General features: G+C 45.8%; 1 protein-coding gene across 2 annotated transcripts in view; it reads right to left on the bottom strand.

Moving 5' to 3' along the window:
- The window catches only part of CHUK (component of inhibitor of nuclear factor kappa B kinase complex), a 559,943-nt gene that overhangs the window by 117,520 nt on the left and 421,716 nt on the right, over nucleotides 1-20,707 (bottom strand). For both annotated transcript variants that reach the window (XR_013594756.1, XM_078642754.1), the window contains exon 16: nucleotides 341-390. Coding sequence is in view for 1 of the 2 variants with exons in the window: in XM_078642754.1 (XP_078498880.1) it covers nucleotides 341-390 (50 nt within the window). In the remaining variant the exon portion in view is untranslated. The remainder of the gene's footprint in view (nucleotides 1-340; nucleotides 391-20,707) is intronic.

Below are 20,707 nucleotides of genomic sequence, written 5' to 3'. Positions count from 1 at the left end.
TCAGACAGATATTAACTTATAATACATCTGGTGTCCTATGCTTTTGAAGACTTTACATTTGCCACTCTAAACAACTGATAATACCTATACACACACACACACAGCTACAGAATAGCTGCTATCCTCCTGCAATTCAGAAAGAAACTAAAGAATTACCTCTTCAAAGAGGAGTCACACCCTGCACAAGAAGGTCAAGGTTACTTCCTACCTTGGAAACTGATCTTTAAGTGCATCTCAGGCTCACGTCTGCTGTTCAGTACTCAGTAACTCTCTCCTAGAGTATAAATGTCACAAACATATATACCGGTCAGATCATTCAAAGAATGTTAGCAATTTTTACCTGGTGATCGTGGTTTCAGTTGCTTGTATAGCTCCATTGCTCTTTGCTCCCTGCACAGAAGAGGTAAGGAGGAACACAATCAGATACTCATACAACAGGAAAACACAAAGTAAAAATCACTTGGGTTATAGAACCCATCAGCAAGTGTCTACTGGAAAAAGAAAGCTCTGCCTTGATAGTTACGTCATCGGACCCTTACCAATCAGTCAAATGTATGAACATTTAGCATCATCCATTTACTAATGTATGTGAACATTTGATCAAATAAAGGGAAGGCAACTCAAAATATCCAATAATCTTGTAGGTAATATACACACAAAAGTCCAACAACAAAGTTCTTTAATGGCACTTCAAAAAAAGTAGGCTGCCTTTTTTGCTGAACTAATAGATAAACAAATTGTTGTGAATGATGATAGATTATAGTTAGTGTTTCATGTTTATGAATAGGCTCTACGTAATAATATATTTAAGATGAGGGTGGATTGGAAAGATTAAAGGAGTAGTTGTGTATCAATCAATCAATCAATCAAAGCATTGATATAGCGCACTACTCACCCGGAGGGGCTCAAGGCGCTGGGGGGGAGGGGGTCCTCTACCGCTCGAACAGCCAGGTCTTGAGCTGCTTCCTGAAGGCGAGGTGGTCTTGGGTCAGGCGGAGGTGGGCCGGGAGGGAGTTCCAAGTCTTGGCGGCCAGGTAGGAGAAGGACCTTCCTCCTGTGGTGGCTCTTCGGATGCGGGGGACGGCGGCGAGGGCGTGGCTGGTCGATCGAAGCTGGCGTTTGGGAGCGTAGAAGTTGAGGCGGCTGTTGAGGTGTCCTGGGCCTTGGTTGTGTAGGGCTTTGTGTGCGTGGGTGAGGAGCCGGAAGGTGATTCTCTTGTTGACCGGGAGCCAGTGCAGATCTCTCAGGTGTCCGGAGATGTGGCTGCGGCGGGGGATGTCCAGGATGAGTCGTGCTGAGGTGTTCTGGATCCGCTGGAGTCTCTTCTGGAGTTTGGCGGTGGTTCCGGCGTAGAGGGAGTTGCCGTAGTCCAGACGGCTGGTGACGAGGGCCTGGGTGACCGTCTTCCTGGTCTCGGTGGGGATCCATCGGAAGATCTTACGTAGCATGCGCAGGATGTTGAAGCACGACGAGGAGACGGCGTTGACTTGTCTGGTCATGGAGAGGGAGGAGTCCAGGATGAAGCCCAGGTTGCGTGCGTGGTCTGTTGGTTTGGGTGCGCTGCCCAGGGCGGGGGGCCACCAGGAGTCGTCCCAGGCGGAGGGTGAGACTCCCAGGATGAGGACTTCCGTCTTGTCCGAGTTCAGTTTCAGGCGGCTGTTCGACATCCATTTGGCTACGTCTGTCATCCCTTCGTGCAGGTTGGCTCTGGCGGTGGCGGGGTCGTTGGTGAGGGAGACGATCAGCTGGGTGTCGTCGGCGTAGGAGATGATGTTGAGGTTGTGCTGGCGTGCGATGGCTGCGAGGGGGGCTCATGTAGACGTTGAAGAGTGTTGGGCTGAGCGAGGAGCCTTGAGGAACGCCGCAGATGACTTCGGTGGCCTCCGATCTGAACGGGGGGAGGCGGACTCTCTGTGTCCTTCCGGCGAGGAAGGAGATGATCCACTCCAGTGCCTTCTCCTGGATTCCGACGTTGCTGAGGCGCTGTACTAGGGTACGGTGGCAGACAGTGTCGAAGGCCGCGGAGAGGTCCAGGAGGATGAGGGCCACTGTTTCTCCGTTGTCGAGCAGGGCTCGGATGTCATCGGTAGCTGCGATCAGGGCGGTCTCGGTGCTGTGGTTGGCCCGGAAGCCAGACTGCGAGAGGTCGAGGGAACCATTCGTCTCGAGGAAGGCGGCCAGCTGCTTGTTGACGGTCTTCTCGATGACTTTTTCCGGAAACGGGAGCAGCGAGATGGGGCGGTAGTTCTTGAGGTCGGTGGAGTCGGCTGATGGTTTCTTAAGTAGAGCGCTGAGTTCGGCGTGCTTCCAGCTCTCCGGGAAGGTAGCGGTGTCGAAGGAGGTGTTGATGATGTCCCGCAGGTGGGGTGCGATGACAGCGTCGGCCTTGTTGAAGACGTGGTGAGGGCAGGGGTCTGTCGGAGATCCGGAGTGGATGGAGTTCATCGTGCGGATGGTGTCTTCGGTGCTGATCGGGGTCCAGGCGCGGAGGGTGGTGGTGGGGGGTGGTGTTTCGGTCGTGGCGTGCGTTGGTTGAGTGCTGAAGCTGTTGTGTATGTCCGCGATCTTGTTGTGGAAGTAGTAGGCGAGGGAGTTGCAGAGGTCTTGCGTAGGGGTGATGTCGTTGCTTCCGGCATTGGGGTTGGAGAGCTCTTTCACGATGTTGAAGAGTTCCTTGCTGTTGTGTGCATTGTTGTCCAGTCGTTCCTTGAATGCGGTTTTCTTGGTGGCGTGGATCAGTTGGTGGTGTTTTCGAGTGGCGAGCTTGAGGGCAGTCATGTTGTCCGGTGTTGGGTCTCTGCACCAGGTTTTCTCGAGTGCTCTGCAGTTCTTCTTGGAGCTCTTGAATTCGTCGTTAAACCATGGGGCTTTCTTGCTGCCGGGTCTGCTCGGCGGGGTCTTCAGAGGGGCGAGGTCGTCTGCGCAGTCGCTGATCCATTTCGTGAGGTTGGTGGCCGCTTGGCTGGGGTTCGTTGTGCTGGTGGGAGGGTTCTTGCTCAGGGAAGTAGCGAGCTGGTCTGCAGTGATCTTGTTCCAGCTTCTGCGGGGAACCTGTTGCTGGTGATGGTGGAGCGTGGTCCTCCTGAAGCTGAAGTGGATGCAGCTGTGGTCCGTCCAGTTGAGTCCTGTGGCGTGGCTGAAGGCGATGTCCTTGCTGGAAGAGAAGACCGGGTCGAGTGTGTGTCCGGCGTAGTGGGTGGGGGTGGTCACCAGTTGCTTGAGTCCGAGGTTGGCGAGGTTGTCCAGCAGGGTGGTGGTGTTGCGGTCGTTGTTGTTCTCCAGGTGGAAGTTGAGGTCCCCGAGGAGGATGTAGTCGGCGGAGGAGAGGGCGCGTGGGCTGATGAAGTCGGCGATGTCTTCTCTGAATTGGGTGCGTGGTCCCGGGGGTCTGTAGATGAGGGTGCCTCTGAGGGTGGTCTTGGAGTTGACGTGGATCTGGAAGTGCAGGTGTTCGGCGGGTGTGAGGGTGTCGTCGGTGTTGGTCGTGATGCGGATGGTGTTCCTGTGGATGATGGCGATGCCTCCTCCTGACTGGTTGACGCGGTCCCTCCGGATGATTTTGTAGCCGTCCGGGATGGCGATGGCGATGTCGGGCGCTGAGGAAGCGTTCATCCAGGTTTCCGTGAGGAAGGCGACGTCTGGGGCTGTGGTGTCGAGCAGGTTCTAGAGCTCGACGGCGTGTCTGTGGATGGAGCGGGTGTTGAGCAGGATGCACTTCAGGTGGGTGCTGCTGGTGTTCGGATTGGTGGGTGCTGTTGTGGCGTGGGTCCGGTTGCAGGTGAACTTGCAGGCGTTGCAGCAGAAGGGTCCGTGGGTGCGTCTCGGGGTGGCTCGGTAGCATCCCGGGATTCGGCCGGAGTTGAGTGCGTTGAGGGTGGCGGCGTCGTACGTCCGGCGGGTGGGCTGGTGTCTGCAGGGGCCATGGGTCCTGGCACTGGGCGCTGTCCAGGTGCGGACGGGCGCAGACGGGCTTACCTTTGGCGCACCTTCGGCGCTCATTCGGCGCTCCCGCTGCGCGCGTCCGCTGCGCGGTCGCTCTGGGGGCGTCATAAGAAGGGGGACGTGAGGGCGGGTCAGCTGGGCGGCGGGAGCGGCTCGGCCAACGGGCCGGTGGTGGGCGGGGCCTGTGGCGAGCAGCGGCGGGAACTGGCGAGCGGCCGGCTCTGCAGTGGCTGGGCCGCTCGGGGGACCAGGGGGGCGTCGGCGGCGGCGGGAAAAATGCGGCAAGGCTGGCTGGAGCAGGAGGCGGCAGGAGGAGCAAGGGGGTGACCCGGCCTGGTGAGAGGCGCAGCGGTCACTGTATTGGATATAAAATCACATTTCAAGATGGCGAGAGATTAGAAAGTGCAAAATCAGTGAATTGTGGTAGCGGTGGGTCTGTTCAATATGGAGGGTGTGTTGTGTGCATGAAAAGTTTGGTTGGAGTGATGATGGGGTTGCTGCCAGTATAATGAGCGAGTATGTTGAGGTGTATAATGTGGAATGGATTTAGGTAAATGGATGGATATGGATGCTTTGTTTGGTTTGGTTGGAATGAGCATTGCGATACTATGGGAGAATGAGCAAGAGGGCTGTTTGGCTGGAGTGATTATGTTACATAGTGAGATGCTTGTGATTACTAGGGAGATAGTGAGTGGACGTGAGAATGGGGAGCCCTGAAGGGCTGACTGTTTGAGATGGATGAGAGGTACCTTTGCTGTTACAAGGGATGCAACTGGATAGGTGATTGTTTAGGTATGAGGATTTTATTGTCTGACAATTTAATAAATTGTCTTTGAATTGGAAATGGATTTATAAGAATGGGTAATAAAACATGGGAGATTATGAGTAGTAATGGTTGTGATGAATACCACTGATATTTTGCCTGCGTTTTTTGCAAACATACACATGTTAACTGCTTGCGATGGATGAGATATAAGTTTGTTTGACTGATATAAAGTGAGTTATTGAATCGATGTTTACCCCTGGTTATTGATATCGGGTATTTTTTTATTTTAATTATTCAAATACAGTACTGAATGAATAATGGATACATTTGAATTGATAATAGAATATGGGAGACGATTTAGGATAATTGTTCATGACCAATGCAACACATTCTGTCAAATCTTCTGTGATTATGTACATGCTAAGGCAAGGGGTTATTTGTAATAATGTGTCAAACTCTGTTTTGTTATGAACAGTTTTGAGCAATGTATAATAGATGAATGTTTGAAAATCTGTATACTCCTTGAAATTTCAAGATTAAGGATTGTAAGTATTAATTTTTATTGAAAATCAAATTGTATCAGTAATAATGTAAATACTTTATGATGATAATATCATGCCAATAATTGACCTAAAGCGAAAAAACCGGAAGTAATTTGGTTCTGAATTTATGGAGATGGGGCAAAGAATTTTAATAGCTATGGTATCGCTGTCTGATAGGTATGGTCAGAGATTTTGTATAACCACCACAGTTCAATGTAAAAAACTAGGCTGACTCGCTTTTTTGCTGAAGATTTTGGACTTTGTGTGTATATATTTCATTTCAAACTCACATCTCTGCCAAACAGAACGGAGATGCACTCCCATTCAATGCGTCTTTTATTCACACTCTTTAGGAAATCCAGGTACAATTCATGTGACAAGGCCAAATGCGTTTCAGACTTTGGATGGAAAGCGCAGCACGTTTTCATTGTCAATTTTTGGGCGTGAGTAAGGACCGCAAAAGTTCGAAACGCGTTGTGCCTTGTCACATGAATTCTACCTGGATTGCCTAAAGATTGTGAATAAAATATGCTTTGAGTGGGGGTGTGTCTCTGTTCTCTTTGGCAGAGATGCAAGTTTGATAGATATATATATATGTACATACACATGTTTTAGTGTAGATATCATTTTTTTACATAATTTTATAAGTCCTGATGAATTCCCATAGCAGAGGTAAATGCGCTGGCGGAGGCACTGTCCTGTTCATTGTATGTTGTAATAAATTATGAATGTTGCGTAACTACAAGAAGAAGCAAGAATAAAAGGCTGAAAATCATTCTGATCCGGACAATCCGTTAATTTCAATTTACTGACTCCTGACAATCACTTAAACTTTGTTTTTGGACTTTTGTGCAAATAACATACAAGATTATTGGATATTTTGACTTGCCTTCCCTTTATTGGATCAAATATCATTGTGGAATAAAAGGTTTAATGGCAATTGGTCCTGAAAGCAGTGACATGCCTGTGCAGTGTAGTAGAGACACAACTGCCACATTGTTTGTGTATGTTTGTAAACATTTATTAATTACAGACCAAACAAGAAACTGTGCTTTTTCAAGATAAAAATCCCTAAACCAAAGAATGTGTGGTTTGCGTCCAATCAATAAATCAATTAATCAATCAATCAATCAATGCATTTTTAAAGCGCGCTACATACCGGTGAGGGTCTCAAGGCGCTAGGATGGGGGATGGGGGGCGCTACTGGCACTTAAGGAGTTAAGCAATTACAACACATTCTCCACATGCCTCATTTTTTGTTGCCAAACACAAAGGCAAAGCTCGGAGAGAAGAGTGAACATAACAGAACTCCATAATTGTTCCACAGTTTTATGTTGTCAACTGTTTCCATTCCCTACTTTCCCATGAATAGTGTCAGTCAAATTAAGTGCCTGTGTACGGAATATAAAATCTAAATATTGGAAAAATTAAAGTAACGGGAAGAACAATTTAAGTGTTGTAAAGCTCTTGATGTAACCATATTTCTGGTAGGTTTTCTAGCTTCTTGTATATTCATTACCTTAAGAATATCCTTCAGGCGCCAGACTTTATCTGGAAACATTTTTCACCAAGTAGAGCCATGTGGCTTCAGCTGTAAATTCCTCCCCCACCCAGTATGTGATGACATCGGCGTAAATATGGTGGCATCAGGTTACCTTCTGTCAGTTTCTGGTACTTTTACCAAGACCCACTAAGGTGTGCGGTGAGGAAAAGCATCCTCACTGACACGGACAATGTAGCACATAAGGTTTACATTCCTTTAGATCCCATTACTCACTGAACTGATTCACAGAAGATGAAGTGAGGAGGGGAAGAATCTACAGAAAGATATAGTATTCACCAGAAATAACATTCCATAGGTATAGTAACTATTTCTTCTAATAGATACTTCTTCCTATGGATTTCTCACCTTATCAACCAGTCTTTAAGCAAACCCTTAAATACGTTATGAGTAAGTAGTGCTGAGAATCTAATAATAAAAATAGCCCTGGCAAAGTATCCATCAATGCACGTTTCGGTAGAGAGGCAGTAAAGTTAACCAAAAAAAAGTAGGCAAGCATGGCCACGTAGTCACCCGGCAGAACTCAACTCTGGGGCACTTTTGGTTAGGGCACTGGAAATAGTCATACTCCTGGTGAAATGGGCAAGAATGCCAGCTAGAGGGTCTTCCTTGACCAGGGCATAGCATATTTTAATACAAAAGTCAACCCAGGGCAAAATGTCTGCATTTAGTCACCGCTTGGCCTTTCTCGCCTCAGGAAAAACACACAAAGAGCTGATCATACATTTGTCATTTGCAACTGATGTAGAAAGACATGCAGGCCTGAGGTCCATTCTATGCAGCTGCTCCTCCTCTTTGTTTGGATCAGGCGGAAGAAAGTAAGATGGAAGAGTGGTGGACCGGTGAATACCACTGGAAGCTAACTGCTACTTTCAGTGAGAAAGATAAGCAAGTAAAAAGAACTAGTTCACAAGCATAAATTGTGGTTGTCGTGTTTCCAGCATGGCTCATTGTAGTTTTCCCTGTTAGTCTAATTGTGCACGTAGTAGGCCGCATTTTCTTTTACACACATTACTATATAAACATGCTTATTTTTGTGCCACATTGTACTTTCACATGGAACCTGCACATCTTTTTGCGGTCTGTTCTTTTCCTGGGATTTACTCTAAACACCACAGATAAGGTCAAACAACAATGCCCCTTGTTATTCTTTCCGGTCATGTGAACACACGTATCTTGTCTTATAACGGAGCACAAGAGTTTAAGCAAACACTGAGCAGAGCGAAAGTTTTGGGACAAGATTGCCTCATCAGCTGAGATGTAGAATAACATTCTGTGTATGCTAAGGTATTGGGTCTGCCACGACACCCAGAGATCTTTGATATGTAATCATTTAGCTTCAGTAGGAAAGGGGGAGGGAGAGTTTAGACTACTCTGTCTTATAACATGATAGGGCTTTTTATGGTATATGATATGGTTTATTAATCATGCTGTTGGTATTTTATGCATTTGTTTTTTAATTGTGGCACAAATACTGCATTTTAGGGAACAAAAGTTTAAATAAATATTCTAAACTTCCTTCCTGTCTCTTGTTTATCTTATTGTGGACGAGTGAGAGAGCAAAAGGGTGTGTCCTCATACCGCGATTCCTGAGAAGGTCGAATGTGTTGTGTTCTGGGGTGCCATTTCACGTGTTTCTCTGGTAAGGTTAGGAGGGCAAGTGAGGCACTATAGCTAGTCAGATTCGAGCTCATAGGTACTGAGGTGGTATGGTGATTCAGTCCCTACCTCCCGATGGTCTATGATCCCATGCATAGTTCTGTTTCTGAGCAGAATACCTGGAACATGGGATCACCAACGTTTTGGTCAAGTACATCTTTGCGTAAACCCCGAGTTGTGCTTGTTAACAATAGCCTTGCACCTTTTCCCGGGGCATCCATGGTGTTAGGGATTTCTCCTCCACAATTTCTTAGGAAATACCTAGTTCTGTTGGTTTTTCAAGCTTGAATATTACAAGGTTTCCACCCTGTTTGTGCTAAGCTTTAAATCTATTACAAACTACTTATGGAGCAACCCGTTGCTATTGCTGTTAACTGCCACCCAGAGGTAACTCACAATTTGACACAACATGGAGTCCTCGCAGCAGGGGCTCCTGTGATTCTTACTGTGGAAGCAGACGTAGCATTCCGCTTTGAAGTTTTTTATTTCTGGGTCACATTTCCAGCTGTGGACGCCAATAATAATACTTTTCATGAATACACAATGCCCCAGGCACCTGCCTCAAATCGCCCATATGCACTTGGTGAAAATCCTCTTACCGTCTAGGAGCACCAGACTTGGTTTAATGGCGCCCTTCCCCACGTGGCTGGGAGTTTTCAAATGGGCCTTGTGAGTAACAAAGGGGCCATGTGGACCGGCACTTGTCGTTATATTCCATATCCAGATTTAGGTCATTTGAATTTGGTACCAACCTGTGCTGTACATAATGTTCTTGTCATCCAATATCGACGTCTTACACTGTATATTTCATGTACTTTGCGAGCTGGTCTAGCTGGACTTGGCCTGCAAGCGCAAGCCCAGTTTCCTGCAGCACCTGTCATTAGTCCTGCAATTGTTCATTCATTATGGGCAAACGTCCCACAAATTGTGAAGAAATACCTTTCGGATAGCCCAGAAAACTGATCAACTTCAAGCTATGTTTCCCCTTACAGGACTACAAGACAAGCACAGAATCTTTACTATATGCTTACCCACTGGACTGTTTCCCACTCTAGCTGACTGCAATACCTGGGGGACTATTTTGCTACTGTTTACACTCTTTGTCATGGTACTCCCTCGATGGCCGTTCTACAAAGAGTCCTCAAACAAATGCAGAATGAACATAGGGCAGGTTCTGCCCTAGCATTGGGAATGAAACTTGTGGGTACTATTCCCATTGTCTCCTAAGTGATTCTTTCAAATGTTGAAGGTGAAGAACAATAGTTACTTACCTGTAATCTGTGGTTCTCCAGTATTGGTGTCTTTCATAGATTCACATGCCTGAATCATTCCCCGTCGTCGGAGTGGGAGTCCCACGGTACATAAAAAAGCAATAATATGCTATAAATATATAGTAAATAACAATAAAAACAAACCAGGAAGTAAAGTAGCCAAAGCTACAATAGAAAAAACTTCCACACCTATGACTATCCTAGTCATTTTGTATAGTCCAAACTACAGCCAATCAGGCGCCAGCACCCACCATAAGGTTCTTCCCAGAGGCTCAGGCTCTCAGATTTTCTCGCAAGGAGTAAAGGTAAACCAATATAGCCTAAAAGCCTCTGAGGGGAGGTGGGCGGGTTGCATGTGAATCTATGAAAGACACCAATACTGGAGAACCACAGATTACAGGTAAGTAACTATTGTTCTTCTCCAGTATTAGGGGTGTCTTTCATAGATTCACATGCCTGAATCAGAGTAGATAGCAGTACATATCCTTGCTAGTCAGACGCTATTAGTAGCCAAGCTTGCAAACCTGTGATGCACATAATCACGAAATATATAGATATATATATATAGTAACATAGCCCAAAGCATGATAAAATGCAATTATGAAGCCTGTGCACAATGAAACAGCATAAAAAGCGTCTGACAGCAGCAAAAGGAGGTGGGAAACAGAGGCTCACCTTAGTCGAAAAGGCTACGAAGAACTGCTTGACCCACTGAAGCATCGGTCTCGCTGGCTGCATCCAAACAGTAGTGTTTGGTGAAAGTATGCTTGCTAGCTCAGGTTGCCGCACTGCCGATGTGCTGGAGAGGGACTCCAGCGAACAAAGCAGTTGAGAAAGACCCTGCCCTCGTAGAGTGCACTCTAGGGGCTGCTTGCAAAGGTCCTTCTGCTTGTGCATGGCAAAAATGATCACAGCAGAGATCCATATTGCAATTGTTTGCTTAGATACTGCTTGACCTTACGAATTGCACCATAGGTGAGAAACAGTCGAACGGGTCTGTGTAACGGAACTGTCCTCTGCAAAAAGAACTATAAACATCTCCTAACATCTAATGTAAGCAATGTCCTCTTTGGATAGTGGTGGAGGAAAGAATGTCTTTAAATTGACAGGCTCGTACTGGTGGAAATTCGGAGGCACTTAAAGGTATGAATCTTGGATTAGTGCCAAGTACCACTGAGTCATTTGTGAAACTTTAAGAAAAAGGCTGATGACCCCTGCGAACCTGGATATAGCTGACTCTTCTAGAGGAAGTCAAAGCCCATAAAATTGACCCCTTCCACATAAGGAATTACAGATCAGTTCTGTGGAAGGTCCAAAGGAGGGCACATGAGTTGTGCTAATACCACATTGAGATGCCACGATGGTGGCGGACGACCTACCAGAGGGAAACATTCTGAAAATTCTTTGAAGAATTGTTGTATAGTTCTTGAAGAGTAAAGAGAAGTGGTCCCATTTTGTCGGTATCTGGAAACTGCTGCCAGAAAAACCCTTAGGATTGCATGAGACAATTTCTAACATGCCAGCTGTACGAAAAAACTGGAAAGATTTGCTCTGTTTTAACAGAAAAAAGGATGAAGTTCAGCCGAACGACTCCAGATATAAAAAAACATTCCCATGTGAGACTGTGCTCTTGCCTTGGTTAATACTTCTTTGCAATCCGCAGGAATGTCTAAATGGGCGAACTCAAGGTACTCAGGCGCCAGGCCGCTAACCTCAGAAGTCGGATCTGGGTGGTAAACCTGACCGCCCTGGATGAAGAGTAGGTCCGGAATTGGACGCAACAGAATTTGTTCGCACTCCGACAGGAAAAAAGAAGCTCGGTGAGCTAGTAGTGGCAAAATCATCTGAAGGTCATGAGAATCAGCTGACACTGCTCCTTCCTCATCTTCTGCAGGACCTTGGGAACCAACGGTATCGGTAAAAAAACGCAAGCAGATAATTGAGACCATTTGATCGGAAACGCATTCCCCTGAATGTCATTGTGGGGATGCCAACTTGCAAAGAACCGGCATTTGCTGTTCTTCTTGGTCGCAAAAAAGAGGTCCAAATCTGGATGATCCCACTGCCAAAAGATTGAAACCACCGTCCGTTGAATAAGCTTCCACTCGAGAGTGGAAATTGTCGTCCTGCTGAGAGTGTCTGTCAGAATGTACCTGTACCCGGGACATGAACCGTCTGAAGACCGAGTATGTGTCGTATTGCCTCCTGCCCCAAAATCCAGGGGTTCCTGAGGCAACAGAATTGATCTTGTCCCTCTCTGTTTGTTGACATAGTGCATTTGATTGTCTGTGCGCACCCATACAGTGGCTTCTTTAAGTACTGCGTGAAAAGATTTGAGGGCAAGGAAAATGGCACTTCGCTCACAGATTGATGTGCCAGGCCCTTTCTTTCTGTGTTGGATTCACCAACTACGAAAACCTCTTGCATCCGAGGAGTGATTAGTAATGAGATTTTCAAATGAACCGGAGACTTGCAATCATTGCTTGTCTAATTCCTCTAGCATCTTTCTCATGTGCTATCTGTAGTAAGAAAAACCACCAGGATGCAGGTGGAGGCTGTGGTCAGGAATGACCTTGAGGATCTACTGAAAACGGACCGTAATGTACGTAGAAGAAAACACCAAGTGGTAGCTGCAGGCCCGTCGTTCATGTGAGACAAACACCCTTGCTGGGTTTGTATTGATTGCTGCTCCGAGAAATGTTCATATCAGAGCTAGGACTGATCATGATGTGTTGAAATAAAAACCAAGCTTTAAAACCGTGACTGCCAAGTCTGGGTGTGCTGGATTGCTTGTTAAGAAGATTGAGCCCTGATTATATATTTGTCTAAGTAAAGATGAATCTGTATGCTTTGCAGAACGTAGATAGGCTGCCACTGGTGCCAGGATCTAGATAAAAACACGTGGAGCGGACCAAGGTCCAAAGGTAGGCCCTTAATTGAAAATGCTTTAAAGCTATTGAAAAACATAGCTACCTCCTGTGCTTTTGAAAAAATTGGCACATGAGCATCGACACCCTGAAGGTCGAGTGCAATTATCCAGTCGTTTGGCAGTAGTACTTCTAGACCTCCTTGAGGTACAACCTTTTGAATAGTTTGTGCAAAGATCTAATACCTGGCGCTACTTCTTGACTTGCTTGGCGATGAGGAACTGAGAGTAAACTCTAACTCTGTTGTAGATTCAGAACCACTCCGACGGTCCCTGTGTGTATCAATATAGACAACTGTGCAAACGACTCGCGCAGATGAGGAGGAAGCGGTCTCTTTGAAGGTGTAGCAAAAGGGAATTTTCCAAATTCTAGAGCGTGTCCTTTTGACTTAACTATAAGAACCCCCAGCAAACAACTGGATCGTTGACAGTATGAAATAAAAGAGATATTCCACCGTCATCCCTCTTGGGATGGACTATGGGTGGGTTCTAAGGTAAGTCGTTATCTTGAAGAAGTACCTCCTGCATATGATTTAGAGTCGAATAATACAGTTGAAAAAAAAAAAATGATACGGGGTGGAACTCCTTGGAAAAAAGGATGTGGAACTGCCCTCGGGCACCACGAAAGGGTTGCTCTCTGTACTGGAGAAAAAACACGAAGGCGCAGGTAGTGAGTGCTCAACCTGTTGGCCAAGAAGGAATCTCTATAACGGTTCGACCATTATCTTAGAGTGAACCTCAGAGCGAAGAACCGAAAGTTCTGTCAACCCTATCTCTGCAATACTGCCGCCTCTAGGGGCTGTCTAAAACTTGGAGATGCAATGTGCACTGCACGGTCTATTGTTGATGATGCACTCCTATTTTTCTGTAAAATCCTTGAAACGTCTTCCCGGTCGTGATAAAAGAAGGTCAAAGGAGAAGCGGAGTTGTGAGGACGTGTCTGGGCCGCCCGAGCTAAAGATGGGTCAGGTTGAAGTCGAGAGACAAGACAAACGGCTTGAATTGTCTAGCGTTTTAAATTTGCGCTCGAGGCGTGACTGAAAACACTAGCGCAGCTCTTGTGCTCAAGAAGAGGTAAAGACCTCTGCCAAATCATAAAATGAAAGGGAGAAAACGGTCTGAATCTGACCTTGTGACAAGGGTTTGATGAAAACGATCCACCGTTCCCTTCATGAGAAGGTTTAATCCTCCAACATCCGCCGGAGGGTAAAGTAATAGGAGTTCAGGTGTAATTTTTTGCCAAGGAAATAGGACCTGGCAGCCTAGCTGGTTCTAAGGAAACCTGAGAGTCTGGCTAAGTTCTTACCCAGTCCAAGAAATATGGCGTTGAGTAAAGAGCCATCACGCCATTACGTGGATGCAGCAGAAAACAGTTTACGGCTCATTATTAGGCTAAAAGAGCACTGTGCATCAATTCCACTAGATTAACCATTGACGAATCTAACCATTCACTGGGTTTAAGCATCCAAGAGGCCAACACGAAAAAACGAGGCCATTTGTGTCAACCTAAAACTGCTGAAGCCTAACGTCTATGGAGCCGACCCTCGACGTGGCCACAGTCGACGAGCGCTCCATCTACACAGTGTTGTCGTCAACGAAACTAGTCCTTGACTATGCCAATGCTCGACAAAGCTCACAGTCCACGAGGATGATTGTCAACGGAGTATATTGTTGACAAAGGATACTGTCGACGAGCCCCAATGGGCCACCTGGAAATGGGCCACCTGTCGATGGGCCAACTGTGAATGGGCCAACTGTTAATGGGCCAACTGTTAATGGGCCAACTGTGAATGTGCCAACTGTGAATGGGCCACCTGCCAATGGGCCACCTGCCAATGGGCCACCTGCCAATGGGCCACCTGCCAATGGGCCATACTGTTGACGGGCCACCTGTTGATGGGCCAACCGTCGACGAGGCTCTTCGTCGACGAGGCTCTCCGTCGACGAGGCTCTCCGTCGACGAGGCTCTTCGTCGACGTGGCTCACCGTCGACGAGGCTCTCCGTCGACGAGGCTCACCGTCGACGAGGCTCACCGTCGACGTGGCTCACCGTCGACGTGGCTCATCTCACCGTCGACGAGGCTTCTCGACGGCGAGGCTTACCTCACTGCCGACGCTCTCCGTCGACGAGGCATCACCCCGTCGACGAGGCTCTTTGTCAATTTCGCAATTCCGTGCGAATTACAAACAGTCCACAAGAGGGCACTGTCCCCATTGTCATCAACGGAATCCAGGAGTCATTGTTGATGCAGAGCACCAGTGACGGCAGAGATTGTCGACAAGAATACTTCGACCGTATCATCGACAAGCTGGCACATTTTCAATCAGAAAAGTGCGCAGAGTGAGTCTAGACGCCTGAGAGGAAATCTCGTGGGCGTAAATGTGGGAGGCAGACTCAAAGAAGGCCAGAGACCCTTTAATCTCGATTGTACTTCAACTAGTGAAGTAGAGGAGAAAAACATCATTTCAAACCATCAAGGTGCAGCACAAATAAAAAAATCCTCCCACATGAGAAGGGGGGTAAAGCCTAAGCACAAGACATCCCCTTCTTCTCCTACCATGTCAGAGACAGGCAGAGTGCTGGTTCATACACTCTTCAAGAGGGTTCACAGGATAAGGTGTCAGCTTTCCACAAGCGACGCAGGGTCTGTCAGATAGACCTTGTAAAATAAGACATTACAAAACTGTGAGATATAAAGTAAAAGCTTAAGAAAAATGAAGATAATTGAAGAAAACTGAGCAGAGCTCAGGGAGACTCCCTTCACACGACGCGCGGTAGAAAATCTGAGAGCCTGAGCCTCTGGGAAGAACCTTATGGTGGGTGCTGGCGCCTGATTGGCTGTAGTTTGGACTATACAAAATGACTAGGATAGTCATAGGTGTGGAAGTTTTTTCTATTGTAGCTTTGGCTACTTTACTTCCTGGTTTGTTTTTATTGTTATTTACTATATATTTATAGCATATTATTGCTTTTTTATGTACCGTGGGACTCCCACTCCGACGACGGGGAATGATTCAGGCATGTGAATCTATGAAAGACACCCCTAATACTGGAGAAGCAGAGTTTTGGGCTATACGCCAGCTACTTGACAGCGAGCTGCCTGTCAGAATTGCTAATGTGTATACGTCTCTAGTACCTATTAGTTTGGGAGCCAGATCTTCAGTACCAAGACTTGGCAAGCCTAGCTCTGAAAAGGATGCCAGACCTACCTGTGAGTTTGCTAAAACACCATGGGATAAATGTTATGTTATGTTACCTGAATTTGTAACGTGCACAGCTACTCATGAGTTTCCCAGCACAATGCCTAGCGGGGTCTGGAAAGTGAGATTCAAGCAAAGAAATGTGTTTTCAGTTTCCTCTTAAAGGCCACTGGGTCCTGAATAGTACGCAGAGCAAGAGGAAGGGCATTCCAGCAACAGCAGCCCTCACCGCAAAGGAACTGCCCCCTAGCCTCTGAACCTGAGCAAAGCGAAAGGACGAGGATCGCATGGATCGTGCAGGGACATAAAAGGAAAAACGTCTCTGCAGATAAATAGGACCGCAGCCGTGAAGAGCACGATGGGCCAGAACCTGTGATTTAAATTTAAATCTATCCACCACGGGGAGCCAGTGGAGAGATCGCAACTGATGGCGAACGCTGTTTCTAGCCGAAATGCCCAATAAGAGTCTGGCTGCCGTATTTTGAACCACCTGTAACTTCTTCAACAGGTAGCCTGGAATACCAACATAAAGGGCGTTGGCATAATCCAGCTGCGACAGAATCAGCGCACAAGTGACCATTTCCTCGCCGCCTGAGGTAGAAGGGCAAAAAATCCTCTGAGAGCATTAAGAAGGCTGAAGCAGCAGCCAGCCAACTTCTTAATGTGTGTCGACAAAGAGAGACTCATCGAACCATACCGCCACATTTTTAGAGGGCTTCCCTGTGAAGGAGGCCAGAGCTGCACTCAAAAGTTAGGTGGGAATTTACCAAATAGCAAGATCTCGAACCTCTCTTCATTGCACTTAAGCTGTGAATCTGCCAACCATTTAAAAATAGAGGATCAGCAATGTTGAACCAATCGAACGGAGTCCGCATCTTTGTCCCAGGTAAAAAGCAACTGGGTGTCGTCAGCATATGCCATCACCTTGGCCCCCAACTCCTCCGCCAGGAATATCAGAGGAGTAACATAGATATTAACAAGCATTGCCATAGCCAATAGGTCTCGCCTTTGGGATCTTATCAGTGTTTAGAAAGAGCTATTGGCTTTTCCAATGTCTTTAAGTATGTTGGAGAGCAGTGAGGCTGATGGGCAGAATGTTGAATAGTTATAATAAAAAAGGGCTTCGCATTTTTGTTACTTTATATAAGGCCAAGAAGACATTATGTGCTCACATTTGCTTGAGTTAGAGCTATTGGCGTTGTAAATGACAATGTGTTTCACCCATGTGTTATGAAGTGTATGTATATGGTGTGTAGTTGAATTATGTGTGTTGGATTTGAATTGTTAGTTGTGGAATTGTGTGGTGTGAAGTGGATTTGTATAGTGGAATTATGTGTCATGGTGTGTAGTGGAATTATGTGGCATGGTGTGCAGTGGAATTTTGTGGATAGTAATTATGTGGTATTAAGTGTACTGGGATTGTGTGGAGTGGGATTGTGTGTTATGGAGTGTAATTATATTGAATGGTATTTTGTGTTGTGGAGTGGTATGTAGTGGAGTTTAATTATGTGGTGTGCTGTTGACATTTTGTCATAATGTAATTTTGTGTTGTGGATATGATGTATGTGGCATCTTGTGTAGTTGTGGTGTTGTTTTGAATTATGTGGTTTGGTGTTGAATTATGTGGTGTGGATTGGAAATGTGTGGAATAGAACTGTGTGGATAATCAACACTAACTTCTTAAAAGCAGCATACCACAGAAGCAACCAGGTTTAACAATCACGCAAGATGACACACCAAACAGCAAGCAGGGAAGAACAAACAGTAAACAAATCAAACAGTAATGTGATATGTAAGAGGGGCAGTCGTCCCAAAGTGAAAAATGATAAATTAATAAAAGCGAACCTTTGGTAAGGCAAACTCAGACATTCTATAAAAATAAATCATGCCAGCCAGTATTAACAATCACACAAAATCATAAAAATACAATCAATCTGCTACCTTCACCATTCGGCCACTGCCTGCAGCTTTCTTTTTGCAATGTTATCACAACCTTCTTACCAAGTTACTTTTCAGAACCCATGTGCTTCCCCACCCGAAGGTATGAAACGAAAGGAGGAGTAGTTATGACTAGTCAATGCAAGCACCACACTATGAGTGTGCAGTAAATGCTAAATACTCCCTTTAATCTGAGAATCTGTTGGGAGTGTGCTCAAGCAGTGATCAAGATAAACAATGAAAAAAGCAGTGTTGACAGCTGCAGATGAAGTAAAAAAAATCAAGCATAGAGGGCAGTAAAAGTCTTCTGTTTCCATGCTCTAGTAAGCTCGCCAAACAACAACAAAAAAATGAAGACAGATAAGGACTTTTTGCACTCAATTTTACAGCATCCTTAAGGCATCTAGCCAGGCTGACAGTGAGAAGGGGTGGGGTGGCAAGATGCATGTCTTTACCCAGGTAGAGGCATACCTTGCTGTCCTTCACATGGGGCAATGGCACTGCTGACCAAGGTGGACTGGCGCTTTCTTCGTTGGGGCTCATTGCTAGGCTGCCCCATTTGTGGCTAGGGTGTTTGTGACTTGATTTGGGAGTCCGAGAGGTTCCTTCCTTCTCATAAGAAAGCTGTTCTAGTATGGTATTTTAATTTGTTTTATATAGCACTTAGAGGTGCTAAAGCGTTTACAGTGAGAAGCACCATACCCTGCAAGCCAAGGTTACTAGGTAAATTCAGCGGTTGATTGGTTGCTAGGATTAGTCTTGTACTCTCAGGGAAATCATTCTAGGCATGCATGTTCAATTTATTCTGTGGTATATTTGATTACTAGGATTTATATGGTAAATTCGACTACTGGAACTTAGATACCTCGTTAGTAGGGGCTTTCTGGAGTAATGCAAGTTCATTGGTGGGATCAACATGGGGCTAGAACTAGCCAAGTATTCTTGGGTTTAATGAAAGGAGAGGCTGATCTACGTACAGAGTCACAGAATTATACGATTGTGCGGACGATGAGTTTTTCGCATAGGTATGCATTTGCCATACAATCCCATCATGTGCTGTATAAATTAGAAATGTTACCTCAAAAATTGTTTCTAGCTCAAACGGTCCAATAGTTACTAAAAATGCAGCAACACATGTTGTTGCACAGTGGACATCTGTTTGCCCTTTTGTTGCTTATTGCTATATTTAGATGTTAAACTGGTAACAATGAGATGCAACCTATGCCCAGGCAGTGTTAACAAGTGGCAAAATGACAAAATAAGGAAAACAATATTATGACAAAATGTGCCGCATTACGTTGCAGAATGTTCCTTTTCTTGTTGCATAATTTAGTCCCATCATACCGCATAATGTGACCCTCCCCTGCCACATAATCAGTGGCCCGGTCTATGAATATGAGTTGTAGGCAGTTCGCAGAGATACACAATAGGAAGTGAAGGCAAAGTGGTATATGACTTAGAGATGGAAAGAAATGTATTTGCTTCCTCTTCTTCCCTCTGCCACCTCTCTCTCCTCTCTTCCTAATTACAGGCAGGGGGACCCTTAGTCTGCATAATACTTTTGAAATATGAGGTTTTTTCCCCCCCAAATAGGGCATTATATCATAGTCTCTCTCATCGTGAGATAAGAGGCATTCAATTGTAGAGCTGCATTGAATTATTCGGTTTTCTTCCAATAAAGATTATACAAAAATGAAATAGGCTTTAAAATTGTGTCTTCTAGCTGTGTTATTTTTGTACAAGGGTACCACCCAAAAGACGGACGCGCATATAGGCATAAACCTTATTCCCCACCCTCTAGCAAACACAGAGATGGTAGGGAGGTAAAGCGCTCTGATATCCTTCGGGATCATGTTCTCGCTATATAAAACTTTATAAATAAATAAATAAAAATAATCTACTACACAAAATATTTTTTTAATCTGAGAGAAAAATCATGAGTATATCCGAATAATACGTTCAGAGAAACACAGAGTTAACATTACAAATAACGTGAACAGGACAGATGCCAAAAGAAGCATTTATTCAGACAGCATGAAGAAAAGAGGAGTAAGATGTACGAGAGTGAACTACACTCAATTTTCTAAAAGCTGGACATGAAATAAAGCGTATGCGCATACACGAGAAAGGTGCTGGGGGGAGCAAAAAAACGCCGCTTCAAATTGGTGGGAGTTGCACCTTGTAACAAAATACAAGATGGAACAGGGCACAACCCCAAAATAAGGGTCTCAAGGGACTAAAGGAGGCAAGACTCAGATAAGAGAAGCCAGGGGCAGGAAAAAAGAAGTCCAGGTAAAGCACTGTTTACACTACTATCGCCTGTTCCCCTACAATTACCAACTTGGTGGCACAGTAGTGCCGGGCTCAATAGACTCCCCAGCACTGTAAGTGCCCCTAACCTCATTAGTTACTCTGTCGGCCTTCCCAAGCAGAGCAGACAGCCCACACTGCACCCCGGAGACGGTCACCAACACTGAAGGTACTTCCCTTGCCGTAGCCGGGCTGCAAGTTTGAATCAAGTGCCCGCAGAATGCAGCATGCTCATTGGTTGCCTTGGAGAGCACGTGAGCAATCTATCTCCTTTTGATGGAGGTGTTTCTCCCAGCAAGGGATGCCTCTGCCTGGGTGAATTAGTACACAGAAGAGACATGACACTCGAGTGTTTCTTCTATTTTTACTGGAATATATTTTCGAGCTGGGTAGCGCATGTGCGATGCGCTTTAAGTTCATGTGCCTAGAAGCTGCACGTGCGATTTACTATCCTGTTTCGCTTGCAGTGGCTAGTTTTGGATCCTATGTCGTATGGTAGCTAATGACAGAGTAGTTATTCCCAAAGCACTGCCAATGTTTTTTTTCCCCAAACCCATAATTTGTATTCTGTACAATACAGCAGCATTTTAT

This window comes from Lissotriton helveticus, chromosome 5_1 (assembly GCF_964261635.1).
Source record: "Lissotriton helveticus chromosome 5_1, aLisHel1.1, whole genome shotgun sequence".
NCBI lineage: Eukaryota > Metazoa > Chordata > Amphibia > Caudata > Salamandridae > Lissotriton > Lissotriton helveticus.
Note: the sequence above shows the minus strand (reverse complement) of the source record. Positions and strands in the feature narration are given on the sequence as shown.